The following is a 14,382-nucleotide window of genomic DNA, read 5'->3' as shown; positions in this document are numbered from 1 at the left end:
TTTTCTATTCCCGTCTGACTGATTTATCCAAGGTGGAGTTGAAAACAACAGTTCCCATCATTCCGCGTTCCTCCACGTCGTCATCAAGCAAAGCCATTGTTGTTGTTTTGAATGTAGCGCCCTCTAGCGGCATCTAAATCTTAGGTATTGCACCTTTAATGTTTACTGATATAATATGTTGGTATTTAAATGTTTCTGTTAGTGTTTTGGGGGTTTACCATTGTAAAGAGTTGAGCTTGTGCTGAAGAACACAAATCTTTAATAATAATAGAAATCACTATGGTAGTTAAGAATCACATCAGGATGAAACCAGTATCACTTTTAGACTGCCAACACTGAACATCATGCGTAAAGAAAAGTTATATTTAGTTTGTTGTTATGTAAATCACATGACTAAACAATAAGTTGATTCATTGAGTTTTTATTAGACCAAAAAACATTCAGAAAATATAACCAGTTAAGTTACAGTGAAGATTGAATTGAGTTGGTTGGACAATTTTACATAGATTCTTCCTCAGTCAGTTACCCTCAGTAGTCACATGATGGAAACAGTGACAAAAAAAATCTTGTCACACCGTGACCGCTACAACTACAACTCGCCTCCCATTTGCTGCTGACTGTATATGAGAGTATGAACCAGAGTACAGCACTACATACGTACCTGGAGAGGACAACGAAAGGATATTGCAATCAAATTCAAAACTAAATAATTAGAAAAATTAATCCCAGCAATCAACCCCACGGTGCCTGGAACTCATCGGAGAAATCAGGAATGCTGCAGCCTACACAACCACCAGCATACCAGGACATTCCTGCTGGATACCCTCAATCCTTTCCTAGCCAGCCAGTGCCCCAGGGCCCCCATGCCCAAGGGCCATATCCAGGCCAATCCGTGGTCACCATGCAGCCTACAGTGTTTGTGACCGCCGCTCCACTGGCCAATCCAGTGCCAGATTACCTGTGTTATTCCATCTTTACCATGCTGTGCTGCTGCTTACCTCTGGGCATCGCTGCACTGGTTTACTCCTGCTCCGTAAGTTTTAGTACTTTCCTTTTATTTATGAACTATGTATTTAATTTATTTAGTTTTTTATAAGCATAATTAAACATAACATGTCATTATAAATTAAATCAAAAAAGCATTTCATGCGATAGAAAAGTCCAAATATGTAGGCATGTATTTACCATGGTATACATTTTAGTGTTAGGTAATGTAAAATATCCAAAATATAAAGAGCAAGGAGCTTGAGAATCATCCAGGTCATCAATATTTATTTATCATTACCCTTTAAGGCACGCAAAGAAAAAAACTATAAAAAAAAACCAAACTATTAATTATTTATACTGTGTGAAAAATTAATTATGTCTATTATAATTTGGGGTTCTTTGGGGTTTTTCTGTTGATTATCATTATGAGCCATCAATGGTCATGTTCATAAATGGAAAAAAAAGTAATAATTTTGAGGTTTGGAGTGTGGATGGATTATTCTGCTCTTATCAGTTTATAGATGGAAACAAAATCTATAAAAAAAAATGTGTATATGTATATATATATATATATATATATAGTATATAAAATTATAAAGACATGTTTAGCATAAAACATATGTATAATGTATAAATAATTTAAATAAATATAAATAATGTTTCAATAATATTTCTGTCAAAATCGTATGCAGAACTATCTCAGGAAGTTTTTTCAAAAATTACCCACTCATTTTAATATGTGGTTGAATCTGCAAGCTGAAGCAAAAAAACAAAAAAAAGCCCCCACTTAGATCCCACACATGGGTTATTCACCACTCAAGTATAAGAGTGCTTGTGCTCTTGCACGTGCTCGAACACAAGAGCGAGCACTCACGGTACACGGCCACACTGAAACTTTCAACACACCGGAGAAAGCATCACACTGCAACGTTACAATAGGCTACTTTTATCAGCTTGACGTTGAACTAATGCTCCGTGCTCGAACCATGATAACATTACATTTGTGGTATATCTAGCATTAGGCATTTCACTAACTATTCATGTATCTTTCACAATCAGCAATGTCAACATAGATGAATGTATAATATGATAGAGCCCATTCTCACCCCCAAGGCGTCACTTAACTGACGCCTTGGGAAGCATTTGGACATTACCCCCACCCCACACCTAAACCTAACCGCGTCCTCTAACTGACGCTTTCCTTTAGCGTCAGTTAGATGACGCCGTAGGATCGCGTCATGTAAGTGACGCTAAAGGCCAATTTATACTTCTGCGTCGAGGGTACGCCGTAGTGTACGGCGTTGGCTACGCACGTAGGCGACGCCGTTGTGAGCATTTATACTTCTGCGTTCAGGTCTTGGTTGCTCTGCAGTATTGCTCCGAAACGCTAGTTGGCGGCGGAGGGTTTAAATGTTCCACTGTGTTTAGATTCCTCACGGCTAGGTTACTACAAGCAATATCGAGTGAAAGAGAGCTGATCATGTTGGAGTTGGAGCTTATTGAGGTGGAAAAACAGTTCACTTTAGTGAAATTACTAAAACTGAAAGGCAGAAATGACAGAAGACGTCGGAGGAGATGGTACGTGTGGAAATCATAGACAGTGATGGAAATGCGTGAGAAGGTACGTGCGGAAATGCGTAGGAGGAAATGCGATGCTACCAAGCCGACCAATCACCGATCTTGCGGTCCGCGTCGTCGCGACGTGTAGTTACATTTTTGAAGAGGTGCGCGTCAGGCGACGGCGAAGGGTACGCGGTATGGGACGCGTCTGTGCGTATGCTACGCCGTCCCTACTGCGCGCACCCTACGCAGAAGTATAAATTGGCCTTAAAGGGCGCCTAAAACGTCAAATATTGATGCATGGTCAAAGGTGACGCCTTGGGGTGAGAATGCGTTGTATGATAACGAAAACAGTTAGTGAACTAGGCTGAACAATTTCAGTGTGACAGTATGATCGTAGGAAGTAACATTACTGTACTGAACGTGTCTGGAAATCTGTATTATAAACAATATGATAGTTGTGGGATGAGTGACATTAGACAGTATATCTAGTACATAAAATAAAAGTTACATCCTAAAGCACCTAGTTTTTATTATTCTGGAACAGTCTTTTGTAATAATTTCATGTCTCATATACAGTATGTTGTAGTTTACCTTGCTATTTCACTAGTTTACCATTATTTTAGCATATCTGAAAACTTGTAATTTATCACAATAAAAATAGCGGAGGTCTCTCCATAATTCAAACGCTCTGCCGATGTTGATCCGTGTTTTCGTCCTAAGTCGATCCGATTCACGCTTGGCCTGACGAGCTACAGTAGATTTTTATATTTTTGTGGAGTGTGTGTTTTGCTGGAGGCAGGAGTGTTTTGGTGTTATCAGACTCCATGTTGTTCGCTGTAGTGCCATCGCATAGACTGTATAAAAGGAGAGAGGCTCGGAAGCACGCATGCAAGTAGGGCTGCACGATTATGACAAAAATCGTAATTGTCGATTATTGCCTTGAAATTATAATTGCGATTGATTATCACAATTTACATTGAATGATGTTTTGAACAGCTTTATGCCATTGTTCGAAGTGACTGCATGCAAATTGTTATATCAAAATAAAACGGCTGAAAACTCCTGAAAAACTTTCAATGCTTTTCTATGGTTTAAGTAACACCAAGTAACTTTTCCTCTTCGGTCGCCGTACTGGTTGGAAACGGAATTGTCCATTGCCGCTGTCGTAATACTTTAGCCTACCCTCGCACACACGCTCGCTGTTTATCCAGCACCGGCTTTAGAATGAACGATGTCCCCAGGCAGACAAGGTAGAGTACGTTACATGATTTCATGAAAGGATGATGTATTGCGACATCAGAAATGAATAAAAACTAAATAATGACTATTGTAGTGCTTGATGTAAAGCAGTCGAATTTTGTAGTTCTTTTTGTGGTCGGGTTCCTACCCGAACCCCGAAGTTACTTAGTGCCAGTAAAAGTGATACAGACCCCGTCAGGCGACGGCAGAAGTGCCTATCACCCTGTTACGACTTGATGAACCACTGATAAGATTATGGAAACATTATTTTAAGTAAACAATGTTAGATAGTGTTGCTTTAATGCTAATTATAATGTTACACTAACTAAAATTAAAACAATGGGGAAAAAACCCTTAAGATAAGCTGTAAATAAAAAACACATTTTAAGCACATAGAATAATATAAGTGGACTATTTGTAATTGTGCCTTTGAACGATTACATAATTGTGGCATCCATAATTGTAATCGTGATTACAAATTCGATTAATTGTTACATGCACGTCACATCCAATGGATTTCGTAGAAAATCCGACCCAGAGACTTCACATAGAAATAGGAATACTGGCCTTCAGAGTTAATAGCAAAACCCAACAAATGGATCATTGTGATGTGTGATTACAACCCCTTCGCACACAGGCAATAAAAAAAGGGATTCATTTTAGAAGAAAAGTTCCATATAGCACCTTTAATCCAGTATAGGCTACATAATTTGACAGAAAACAAAAGCTAAGAATCAGTGTTCACTCAGAAATTGAAAGTAAATGTAACAGCACGTTTTCAAGTAACAGCTACACAAATTATTAGAAAAATAAAGTTTACACTTTCTCTAAGTAAATTTTACTCACAATTTATAACATTTTCTTAGGTTATGCGTATAAAAATATTTTTCATGTTAATATTTATTATTTTTAAATTCCTGAATATTTTTTAAATGTCAATTCATTTGTGACGCATTAACACTAACCATCAGTTGGTTAAAAAAAAAATATTTCATGAATATTTTTTTTTTTCAATTTTTGAATTATACATTTACGAACAAGTTACTAAAAGATGAAACAAAAAGGTAAAAATTAAAATAAATAATGTTCTGTCCACAATTCTCTTTTACTACCAAAACAAAAGAACGAGGTTAGCTATTGCCATCAGACATAAATAATGCTGGAAAATTTAATTAATTTACTTTACATTAAACATCTGCCTAAATTTTGTTAAAATTTGAAAAACTTCGCTAACAAGTTCGCTAACATCTACTATGTTGCTAAATGCATAGCTCCTGTGTGTGGACACATCACTTGTAGGCCTATACAACTTTGAATGAAAGCATCAAAGCATGTTATCCAAAAACCTGATTGCATTCTGGAGAGCTATAAAGAAACAAGGAGAAACTTGTTAAATTACTTTATGAAGTCAATTTTATACATTTTTGAAGGACGGAAACACATAAATCCAGTCTTGATCCACTTAATTATTTATTCTCTACCTGTGCTACTCTACTTTATTGCATCAGACACACGGAATACCGATGCACACTATGCAGCTCTGATGTTTTTGTAAAACAGTTATCTCAGCATCAGAACATTGCAACGCGATGTGGGTTGGTTTATTTCATTCATACTGACAAGCAGCCTTTGGAATTTAACGATTGGCAGCTGCCAACCACTCCCTATAGCAACCAAACAGACTACCTTGGCAACCATTTTGCAAGACCTACATCTCAGCATCAGAACATTGTAACTGTTTTTTTTTGACTCATGCAAGCACACAGAACTTTCAAAATGCTAAACATTAGAGCACCTTAGCAACAACTCCCATAGACTTCTATTGAAAGAGTTCAAAGGGATATCTTTGGACTGAATTGTCATAGAAACATGAGGGTGGTCTTGTTTGACTCGGGGCAGCAAATAGACCCCTAGAGCCGCTGTGGTATACTTGCACAGTTGTAAATAACCGTCATTCCCCCTGTTACTGCATATCTACTGAACTACTGATATGTCAAGACTAGGCCTACTTTATAATAATAAAGTTGCCTATCGCGTTTGCTAGCTTATAACATTTTTACATCATTTCTGTTAAATCACAATAGCCTATAGGACTCCTATAATTTATTTTGATTGTAATGTAAACGTTACAAAATGTCAGATGACATCAATGAAGTTAAATGTACGTCGCATTATTTCATAACATTGGCCGTTATGATTTCATTAGACATGATTATTACAATAATAGTGAATTGTGTTCAATTACACTATTTACAACCTCTAACGTTAGGCTTTTATATGTCCTCCTAATAAAATTTATGTGAGATATTACTATGTCCTCATGATAATCGCAGGAATCAACATCAACAGCGTCAAGATTTAATTGATTCATAATCAACACAATTTGAAGTAAAGTTACAGTCGGGAAGTGCACTGTTAGCCAGCTAAAGTTTGTATAAGCACAGTAGGCCTACACACGCTATAAGAAATACGAACCAGACACAAGACTAACGTTAGGCTACGTGATAAATAAATACACATCACAACACCTGAGTTCAGCTGGCAAACTAGCTCTTGTGGCAAGCGTAAAAACAACAACAACAACAAAAATAAGAGAAACGACTTGTAGTAGGAAGGAAGTCTGCATACAGCTCTGGTTATCGAAAGCTAGCTAGACATAATTATGTGAGAATTATTGAACTGGTCTAATTATCAACAACGGATGAATGAACCGCTTCGTAAAAAACGACATACTAAGCAAGCGCAGCAACATACAACGCAAACAAGTTTACAAATAAGAGATTTACTTACAAGTCCATCAACAAGATCGCCAGGTCAGCATAGACCTTATTCAGAGCAGCACCATGACAGGTATGAAAGTGAGGCTGTGAGGGGTAGACTTACCGTGTTTCCAATGGCATCCGCTGTAAAAAGCTGAATAAAGCTCCTATATTACTTACAATTTTCCACAGCTTACATTGTCAGGAGTTTTTTGTCAACTGAAATTTCTTGGAAAGATATTTTTCCAGTGTTTCATGAGCAGAACAATCCGAAAACACGTTAAATAACAGTACAGCCCATTGAAGAGATGCATGTCTATCCCTCACAGCCTCGCTTTCATTCTCATTAAAAATCAAAGATGGCGCTGCCGTGAATAAGGTGTATTGCATCCAGTGCTGCTTTTAAGCTCGCGCCAACGAGTGAAAGCCCGACCGAGTGGGACTCTTGTCCGGTTTCTAGCACGGTCCGATTCTCTTTTCCTTTTTCTGGACATTTCTGACCGAGTTTTCTTGGATGCGCGCAAGTGACTTCATACAGTGTGTTGTTGGTGTTGTGTGTGACATCGTTGCCGCAAAGTATGTCGTGATTCTCGCGTGATTTTTCAGGGGCGCTGCTCTCAAACTTGCATTGCTGGTTTTTCCGGCGTTTGCTCCCTCATCTGAAAATTCCCCCTGTGCCATTGGCTCACAGAAATTCAGAATGAGAGCGGAAGTGGTTAACATGTTTTACTATTGTTTTCACAGACTCGAAATGCCAACTCCTTGGGACAGCAAGCATTAGCAGAGAAGAACTCCAAAACGGCACGCACCCTGAATCATGTTGCCCTTGCTATTGGGCTTGTTTTCATTGTATTGCTGATTGTCAACCAGATTATGGCTCATAAAGAATAGATAACAGCTACTAGAGATGTCATGTTTTGATGCAGATTAGAAACAGATGGTTCTCTGCATTTGAAATGTTATTTGCTCAATGTATTTAAGACATACAATGATTATGGTATGTTTAAAAACAATGAAAGCTTTAATTAAATTTTATTTTGAAAAACTGTACTTTTTCTCTTTTTTTCTTAATTATTGAATTACATTTTCAGTAATTAATAACATAAATATAGGCTATTCTAAGTGTATATGAGACTGCCGTCTTATTTTATAACCCATTGGCAATGCATTTTCTGTTCTCTTTTATATACCGTGGCCGAGAAAGCACAACGCACTGCAAATGAAGAAAACACATGCAAGTAGAAAAAACACCAGCAAATTAAAGGGTTAGTTCACCCAAAAATGAAAATTAAGTCATTAATTACTCACCCCCATGCTGTACCAACCCCTTAAGACCTTCGTTTATCTTCGGAACACAAATGAAGATATTTTTGATTAAATTTGAGAGCTGTCTCACTACCACATTGGCTGCCTAAGGGACTGGCTCTTGACGGCCAGAAAGTCAATGAAGAAAATGTTTAAATATCCCATGTGACTACCGTGGCTCAACTATAAGTTTATCAAGCGACGAGAATACTTTTTGTGCGAAAAAACAAACTTCAGTTCAGTTCTCGCGCATGCGTAGTGGAAATCTAAGGAAGTCTCGTTTCAGGCCAACAATGAAGAAAAGGAATAGTCGAATAAAGTCGTTATTTTTGTTTGTTTTTTCGCACAAAAAGTATTCTCGTCGCTTGATAAACTTATAGTTGAGCCACTGTAGTCACATGGAATATTTAAACATTTTCTTCATTGACTTTCTGGGCCGTCAAAAGCCAGTCCCTTAGGTAGCCAATGTGGTAGTGAGACAGCTCTCAAATTTAATCAAAAATATCTTCATTCGTGTTCCGAAGATGAACGAAGGTCTTACGGGGTTGGTACAGCATGGGGGTGAGTAATTAATTACTTAATTTTCATTTTTGGGTGAACTAACCCTTTAAGAAAACATCATCAGTTTGAAAGAGTATGAAAGAAACCAAAAAAAAGGCTCGTTACCCTGCATGAAAGAAAGCAAAAAATGGCCAGTGGCCCTGTAAAGTGAGAAAATTCCACAGCGAATTGTATATCGCTAGTCTCAGGTCTGTGGCTAAAGCCTTCTGCAGCTTCACACATGCTCCGCCTGAGACCAGGCTGTATCTATCAGGCGCCTTTCATTTGAGGAAGCAAGGTAGGCAGTCCTTCCTAAAAAAAAATAGCTTAGAAATCTAGACACAAAAATTATTTTGCAGCAAAGTGTGGTCTTGCAACTCTTCATAGACGTTTTAGCTGGAAAACCCCAACTCTGGTAGGGCCAATCACATCGTTTATAGAGTCAGCGGGCGGGCTTAACATGATGACGACAGAGTTGAGACGGTCAGAGAAAGCTTTCTCACTCCTCCATAGGCTTCTAAAGGGATTGAAACTTGATGGCCCAGAAAAGTTCAAGACATCGTTAAAATAGTCCAAGGGGCTACAGTGGCTCTTTCTTTAAAGGAACACTCCGACTTTTTGGGACTTTAGCCTATTCACCTTACCCCCCAGAGTTAGATAAGTCCATACATACCTTTTTCATCTCCGTGCGTGCTATAAGTCTGTTTGACGCACCCACCGCTAGCCTAGCTTAGCACAAAGACTGGATGTGAATGGTTGCAGCTTTCATACTAATCCAAATGAGTGACAAAATAACGCAAACGTTTTCCTATTTACATGTTGTGGTTTGTATAGTCACAGAGTGTGCAAATATCAAGGCCATATGCGACACAGACATCTTTTGACCGTATAAATACTATATTTTCTGAAGGGGAAGTGTGGGGAAATCTAGAATATGCATTGATAGAATATATGTAATTTAGTAATTGTTGTAAGATAGTTGTGAGTTAAAGGCTAGACCCACCCCCCCTGTGTAATGTTTTTTTGTTATTTCTGTTATTTTATTAATGGTGGTTATTTAATTAGTCAGAATGCACTAATATTCGTGGTATACAGCGATGTGAGGTGTGTCCAGTGGGTGGCGGTAAGCCAGAGGAAAACCTAGACGAGATTATAAGTGTAAAGTGATGTTCACGCGAGAAAATGACGAGATTTGAAGCGTAGAGTTATGTTGTACTGTGTTGCTCGGAGCTGTTGCGAATGACGCTGGTTGAATAAAAAGAACCCAACCATTCACACGCTTGTTCATTTCTTCAAGTGTGCTACAGAAGCACGTGCTACTTGGGCAGAGTGATAACAATCACCTGAGACGCACCGTGACGAGGAGCAGAGAGTTCGCTTCGCTCAGCGTTGGAATAAAGAGTCAGCAATTACTAACGTTAGATAGAAAAGCATAGTTTATCATGGGTGTTTGCTTTATTGTATGAGCTGTGACAATAAACAGGTAATACAGTACCATGTTTCATTGATTTCCAACCAAAAACGCACCCAGATTTATAAATATCACGAATAAATAATTATTATTACAGGAATCAATATATTTTAAATGCAATTTATTAGCTGAACCAAATGTATTCAACAGTAGCCTATATAATATACAGTATTGCATTACTATAGGATAGAATAAGGGGAAAGTAATAGCACAAATTGTTTTTGCACAATGAACTCACAGCCTATCGTACCCTTTTGCACGCTCAAGTTCGTTATTTCCATGGTTATTTCAAATTTAGGCTACTAGGCGCGCCGCGCGCAGGGTGCAAGTTCAACGCGGTGAACGCGCTCGTTTTTTTCCCCAAGCGCGTCCGCACCGCATCAAGATAAAAACATATTCATACCCTAATCATATAATAGTGTCACTAACGTTACATTAGATCTGGCTAAAGGCACTGTTACAGTAGGTCATCTAAAAACATAACGGAAAACACTTACCTCAGCCGCAGGTGATCCACTTGTCCTGTCTGTGCTATCGATGGGATGGCCGTATCCTTCAGCACATTCCAAAAAAAATTCCAAAAAAAATTACAAAAATTCCATTTTTTCAAAATAGTCGTCCTCATTGAAATGTACCGAGCAAACATAATATCCCTTGATAATCAGGTGTGTTTGGATAAATATCCAGAGTAAGTTAGCCATTTCTTCATCCAGTCAGCGTTTTTAGTTGTTATTCTGTGAAACATGGTTACCTCCCCTGTTTACAGTCGCAGCTATTTACAATAGAGCGAAAACCCATGACTCTAAACTACGCTTTTACTATTTATAAATTGCTGACTCTATTACCCAAACACCGAGCGAACTCTCCGCTCCTCACCACGGCGTGTCTCAGGTGATACGGTTATTACGCCGTCAAAGTAGCAGTGCTTCGCCTTCAGAGAATAGTTCTGAGGTTTTATACGGTTAAAAGATGTCTGTGTCTCATTTGACTTTGTTATTTGTACATTATGTGACTATACAAATCACAACATGTAAATAGGAAAACGTTTGCGTTATTTTGCCACTCATTTGGATCAGTATGAAAGCTGCAACCAGTCACATCGAGTCTTTGTGCTAAGCTAGGCTAGCGGTGGGTGCGTCAAACAGACTTATAGCAGAAAAAGAGAGATGAAAAAGGTATGTATGTATATGGACTTATCTAACTCTGGGGGGTAAGGTGAATAGGCTAAAGTCCCAAAAAGTCGGAGTGTTCCTTTAAGTTTATCAAGCGACAAGAATATTTGTGCGCAAAAAATTAAAAAAAATAAATAACGATTTTATTACACTATTTATTTTTCTTCTCTGTGGGCCTTGAGATTTCACGTAGTGTAACTGCGCATAGCTTCTGTGTTGTGTCAGTGTCACATGTAGACTCACTACTGGCCGATGCTGGTCATGTGTGTGATGCGTGTGACGTGCAACCTAGAAGCGTTGCGCAGTTCCACCACGTGAAATCTCGAAAGTATTACTACATTTTCTTCCTGGAATACACCTTGAAATCCTACCCCCGATTGGGATCAGGATAATTTTGTTTTGTTTTTTATCAAACTGGAGGTTTGATCCAGATTACAACTAGGACTGGATTCCGTTATGTAATCTGATTTCAGATTCCTTCTTTCCCCTTTGAACAACCCATTTTCAAGATTTGATCCAATCCGATAACCAAAATCCGATGAGTTTATCTTTGAACAGCTGGCCCCTGATTTAAAAAAAAAGGAAGATTTAAAAAAAGACATGCTCAGGAATCATTAAATCATCTCCATATGTCACCTGGTACTTAACTTTCCTGAACTCATAAAGCTATGTTGACGTCTGCAGTCAAACTGAAAAGTTGGTCAACAGTGAATCTGTGCCAACAATCTTGTCACTCCTCCCCTTACTGTATAACACAACCCAGCTACCAGTAACCAGAAGAGTAACTTGACACACTTAGCAGATCAGTCTTCACTTGTCTACAACAGAGGCAGACGTACAGATCTTTCTTATTGCAGGTAAAACACGCATTCCAAGACAAACATGGATCCCAAAAAGTCTCCAATGGAAGTAGGGAAGCCTTTACTTCCACTTCAGCAGGACCCTCCAGAATACTCTATTGGATTCCCTCCCTCTGAGAGTTATCCCAGCGCTCCAGGTCAACCTGCACAGCATTATGGAGCTCCGGCAGCATCTGTCCAGTACGTACAAGGGCCAAATCCGGTGCAGACTGTGGTCACTGTGCAGCCTCCAGTTAATGTGTCCTTCACTCCACTGACCAATCCAGAGTCAGATTACCTGTGCTACTCCATCTTTACCCTGCTGTGCTGCTGCATGCCTCTGGGATCCGCTGCTCTTGTTTACTCCATCACTGTAAGTATTGGGTCATTCACCACGTCTCACCTTGCTTATATGTTCACAAATGAGGCCAACAACTCTACAAAATAAATAAATAATTTAAACATTATTTTCAAAATAATATAGGGCATAAATATTGTTTTGAATTTGTTTATAGAGCTCAGTTAAAATCACTTTATATTAAGAGCTAAACAAGACTTCACATGGTTGGTTCGTGTCAAAGGAATCAACGTGGAACTGCAGACAATAGAGCCAGTCAAAATAATGAGGTGAAGTTGTACTAGAATATTAACCAAGGTTCATTCATATTTTAGAGTTTAAATGTGTAAAAAAAAAAAAATTATTATTCAGAAAGTCTTTATTTGTTTACAGCCTGCATCAAGGTTGAATTTGAATCAAAAGATATTGAGTCGTTGTTCGGACGTTGTTAAAATTTCAGCATTGTATCTTTAGCATGTTGTTAACCTTTTTAAATCTAGGTCTATTTATAGCATTAAATGCTGTTTTGCGCTTCCATTAACTTTCGTTTTTAAAGGGTGTGGCTCGCTTAAAAAGGAGGGGGGGGGGCTTTTAGGGAAAAGTTCTTAAAATAACCATTTTTTTTCTAGGTTTGAAGAACATTTAAAAAATGTAAATAAACGTTTTCACTATAAAGTGAAATGCAATGCAATGGAAATGCATGAATGTTAAAGGTTCTTCATGGAATTACTGTCGATAAAGAACCATTATGTTTAGGAGTGCATTCAAACACAACTTTGTGAATTGCTGGCAATTTACAGTAGGCCTAGTTCCTAATCCTATGAAAAGGAAGCCTATACAGAAAATATTGCTTCTATGTTCAAAAATGAATGTTTGCATTCTTAACCACAGTTGAAGTGAAATAAATGCAATATTTGTCAAATACACAGACGTTTCAGATTTGTTTACATAATACGTTATGTATAGGCTCCTGCTTAATACTTTGCAAGAATAAGTTCAATATAAGCCTATAATGTAAATACCAATCTAGTGGGGTCTATGTTTTTTTAATCCGTTTTATTTTGATAAAAATGACACAATATCGCGACATGCGGTGAATTCAGCCAATCGTGAAACCTCTGTGTCGTCATCATGCAAAAACATGAAAATGCCAAATCAGTTAATCTTGTAGTTGCTTAACTTTTAAAAACAGATTTAAAGATAGCAAAAACTAGTGCAAAATTGCAAATAATGCACACCAATCATGATGTTTAATAACTCTGTGATATGTTTTGTGATTTTGTTTTTTACAGCTACTATAATTCAAATATAAAACAATATACAGTATGTTATTTCTCATTTTCTTCTTAGTTTAGAGTGGCATTTTGTGTTCTCTTATTGTGTGAAGACCTTTGATTTGATTTTATGCATGTCATAAAATGTTTCATATAAAGGTTTTATACCAATATTTTTAATATTATTGTAATTTACTTTCACAGACTCGGGATGCTAACATGTTTGGTTACCAACCAATAGCAAGCAGAAACTCCAGAATGGCTCGCATCCTTAACCATGTCAGTGTTGCTGTTGGCCTCCTCTTCTGGTTATTCATTGTCATCAGATTCATTCTTGCTGTCACTGCAATTACAGACATATATAACAGTAACTAGCCCATACAGACCATAAGTCTAAGAAATAGGACACCAGAAAACTATAGATGGTGAGGGGACATGAACACATGTTTTATATACACAGGCATTGGGTGGTCTGCTTTTAAATGTTAGTGTTTCTCAAGTTATTGATATGAGAGTATAAGACTCCAAATGCATAAGGAGCTTAATCTATAGGGCCAGTGAGGAATGATTTGTATATTTCATGCAACTCATCTGCATTATTATTATTATTTACATAATTAAAACACACGCTTTTTTAAACTTCATTATCATATTTGTAAACAATGAAAGCTTTGACTGTACATGCATCATCAATTAAAACATGTATTTTCTTCTTATCTCTTGTTATTTCATAAAACTTTGGTAATCAACAAGAAATGGGTCCCACTTTATAATGTGACCCTAATGTCACAGTGTCTGGTTGTGTTTCTTGTTTGTCACTAGAGGTCCTCGTTTTCACGGTGTCCTTCACATTTGACTTAATTTCCCAGCATTCTGTCTGTCACTGTCACTCATCA

The 14,382-nt window shown here is 37.8% G+C and overlaps 2 protein-coding genes across 2 annotated transcripts; both read left to right on the top strand.

Annotated features, from left to right (window-relative positions):
* Positions 1-611: 611 nt before the first annotated feature.
* Positions 612-7,596, top strand: LOC120488356 (dispanin subfamily A member 2b). Its single transcript, XM_039685050.2, has 2 exons — positions 612-1,033; positions 7,293-7,596. Exons 1-2 carry the CDS (start codon positions 773-775, stop codon positions 7,437-7,439), a joined length of 408 nt encoding a protein of 135 aa, XP_039540984.2. The 5' UTR covers positions 612-772; the 3' UTR covers positions 7,440-7,596.
* A 4,208-nt stretch (positions 7,597-11,804) lies between these two features.
* LOC120488349 (uncharacterized) lies at positions 11,805-14,205 on the top strand. Its single transcript, XM_039685043.2, has 2 exons — positions 11,805-12,248; positions 13,691-14,205. The coding sequence occupies exons 1-2, from the start codon at positions 11,919-11,921 to the stop codon at positions 13,859-13,861; spliced, it is 501 nt and encodes a 166-aa protein (XP_039540977.2). The 5' UTR covers positions 11,805-11,918; the 3' UTR covers positions 13,862-14,205.
* Positions 14,206-14,382: the final 177 nt, after the last annotated feature.

Source organism: Pimephales promelas, chromosome 12 (genome assembly GCF_988280905.1).
Source record: "Pimephales promelas chromosome 12, fPimPro1.hap1.1, whole genome shotgun sequence".
Classification (NCBI taxonomy): Eukaryota; Metazoa; Chordata; class Actinopteri; order Cypriniformes; family Leuciscidae; genus Pimephales; species Pimephales promelas.
This window is presented reverse-complemented; position numbering and strand designations above follow the sequence as displayed.

Excerpts from the sequence above, each read along its gene's own strand:
- LOC120488356 (XM_039685050.2), top strand. The coding sequence starts at position 773 with ATGCTGCAGCCTACACAACCACCAGCATACCAGGACATTCCTGCTGGA. Across the intron at positions 1,034-7,292 it reads CACTGGTTTACTCCTGCTCC|ACTCGAAATGCCAACTCCTT; the intron begins GTAAGTTTTAGT and ends TTGTTTTCACAG.
- LOC120488349 (XM_039685043.2), top strand. The coding sequence starts at position 11,919 with ATGGATCCCAAAAAGTCTCCAATGGAAGTAGGGAAGCCTTTACTTCCA. Across the intron at positions 12,249-13,690 it reads CTCTTGTTTACTCCATCACT|ACTCGGGATGCTAACATGTT; the intron begins GTAAGTATTGGG and ends TTACTTTCACAG.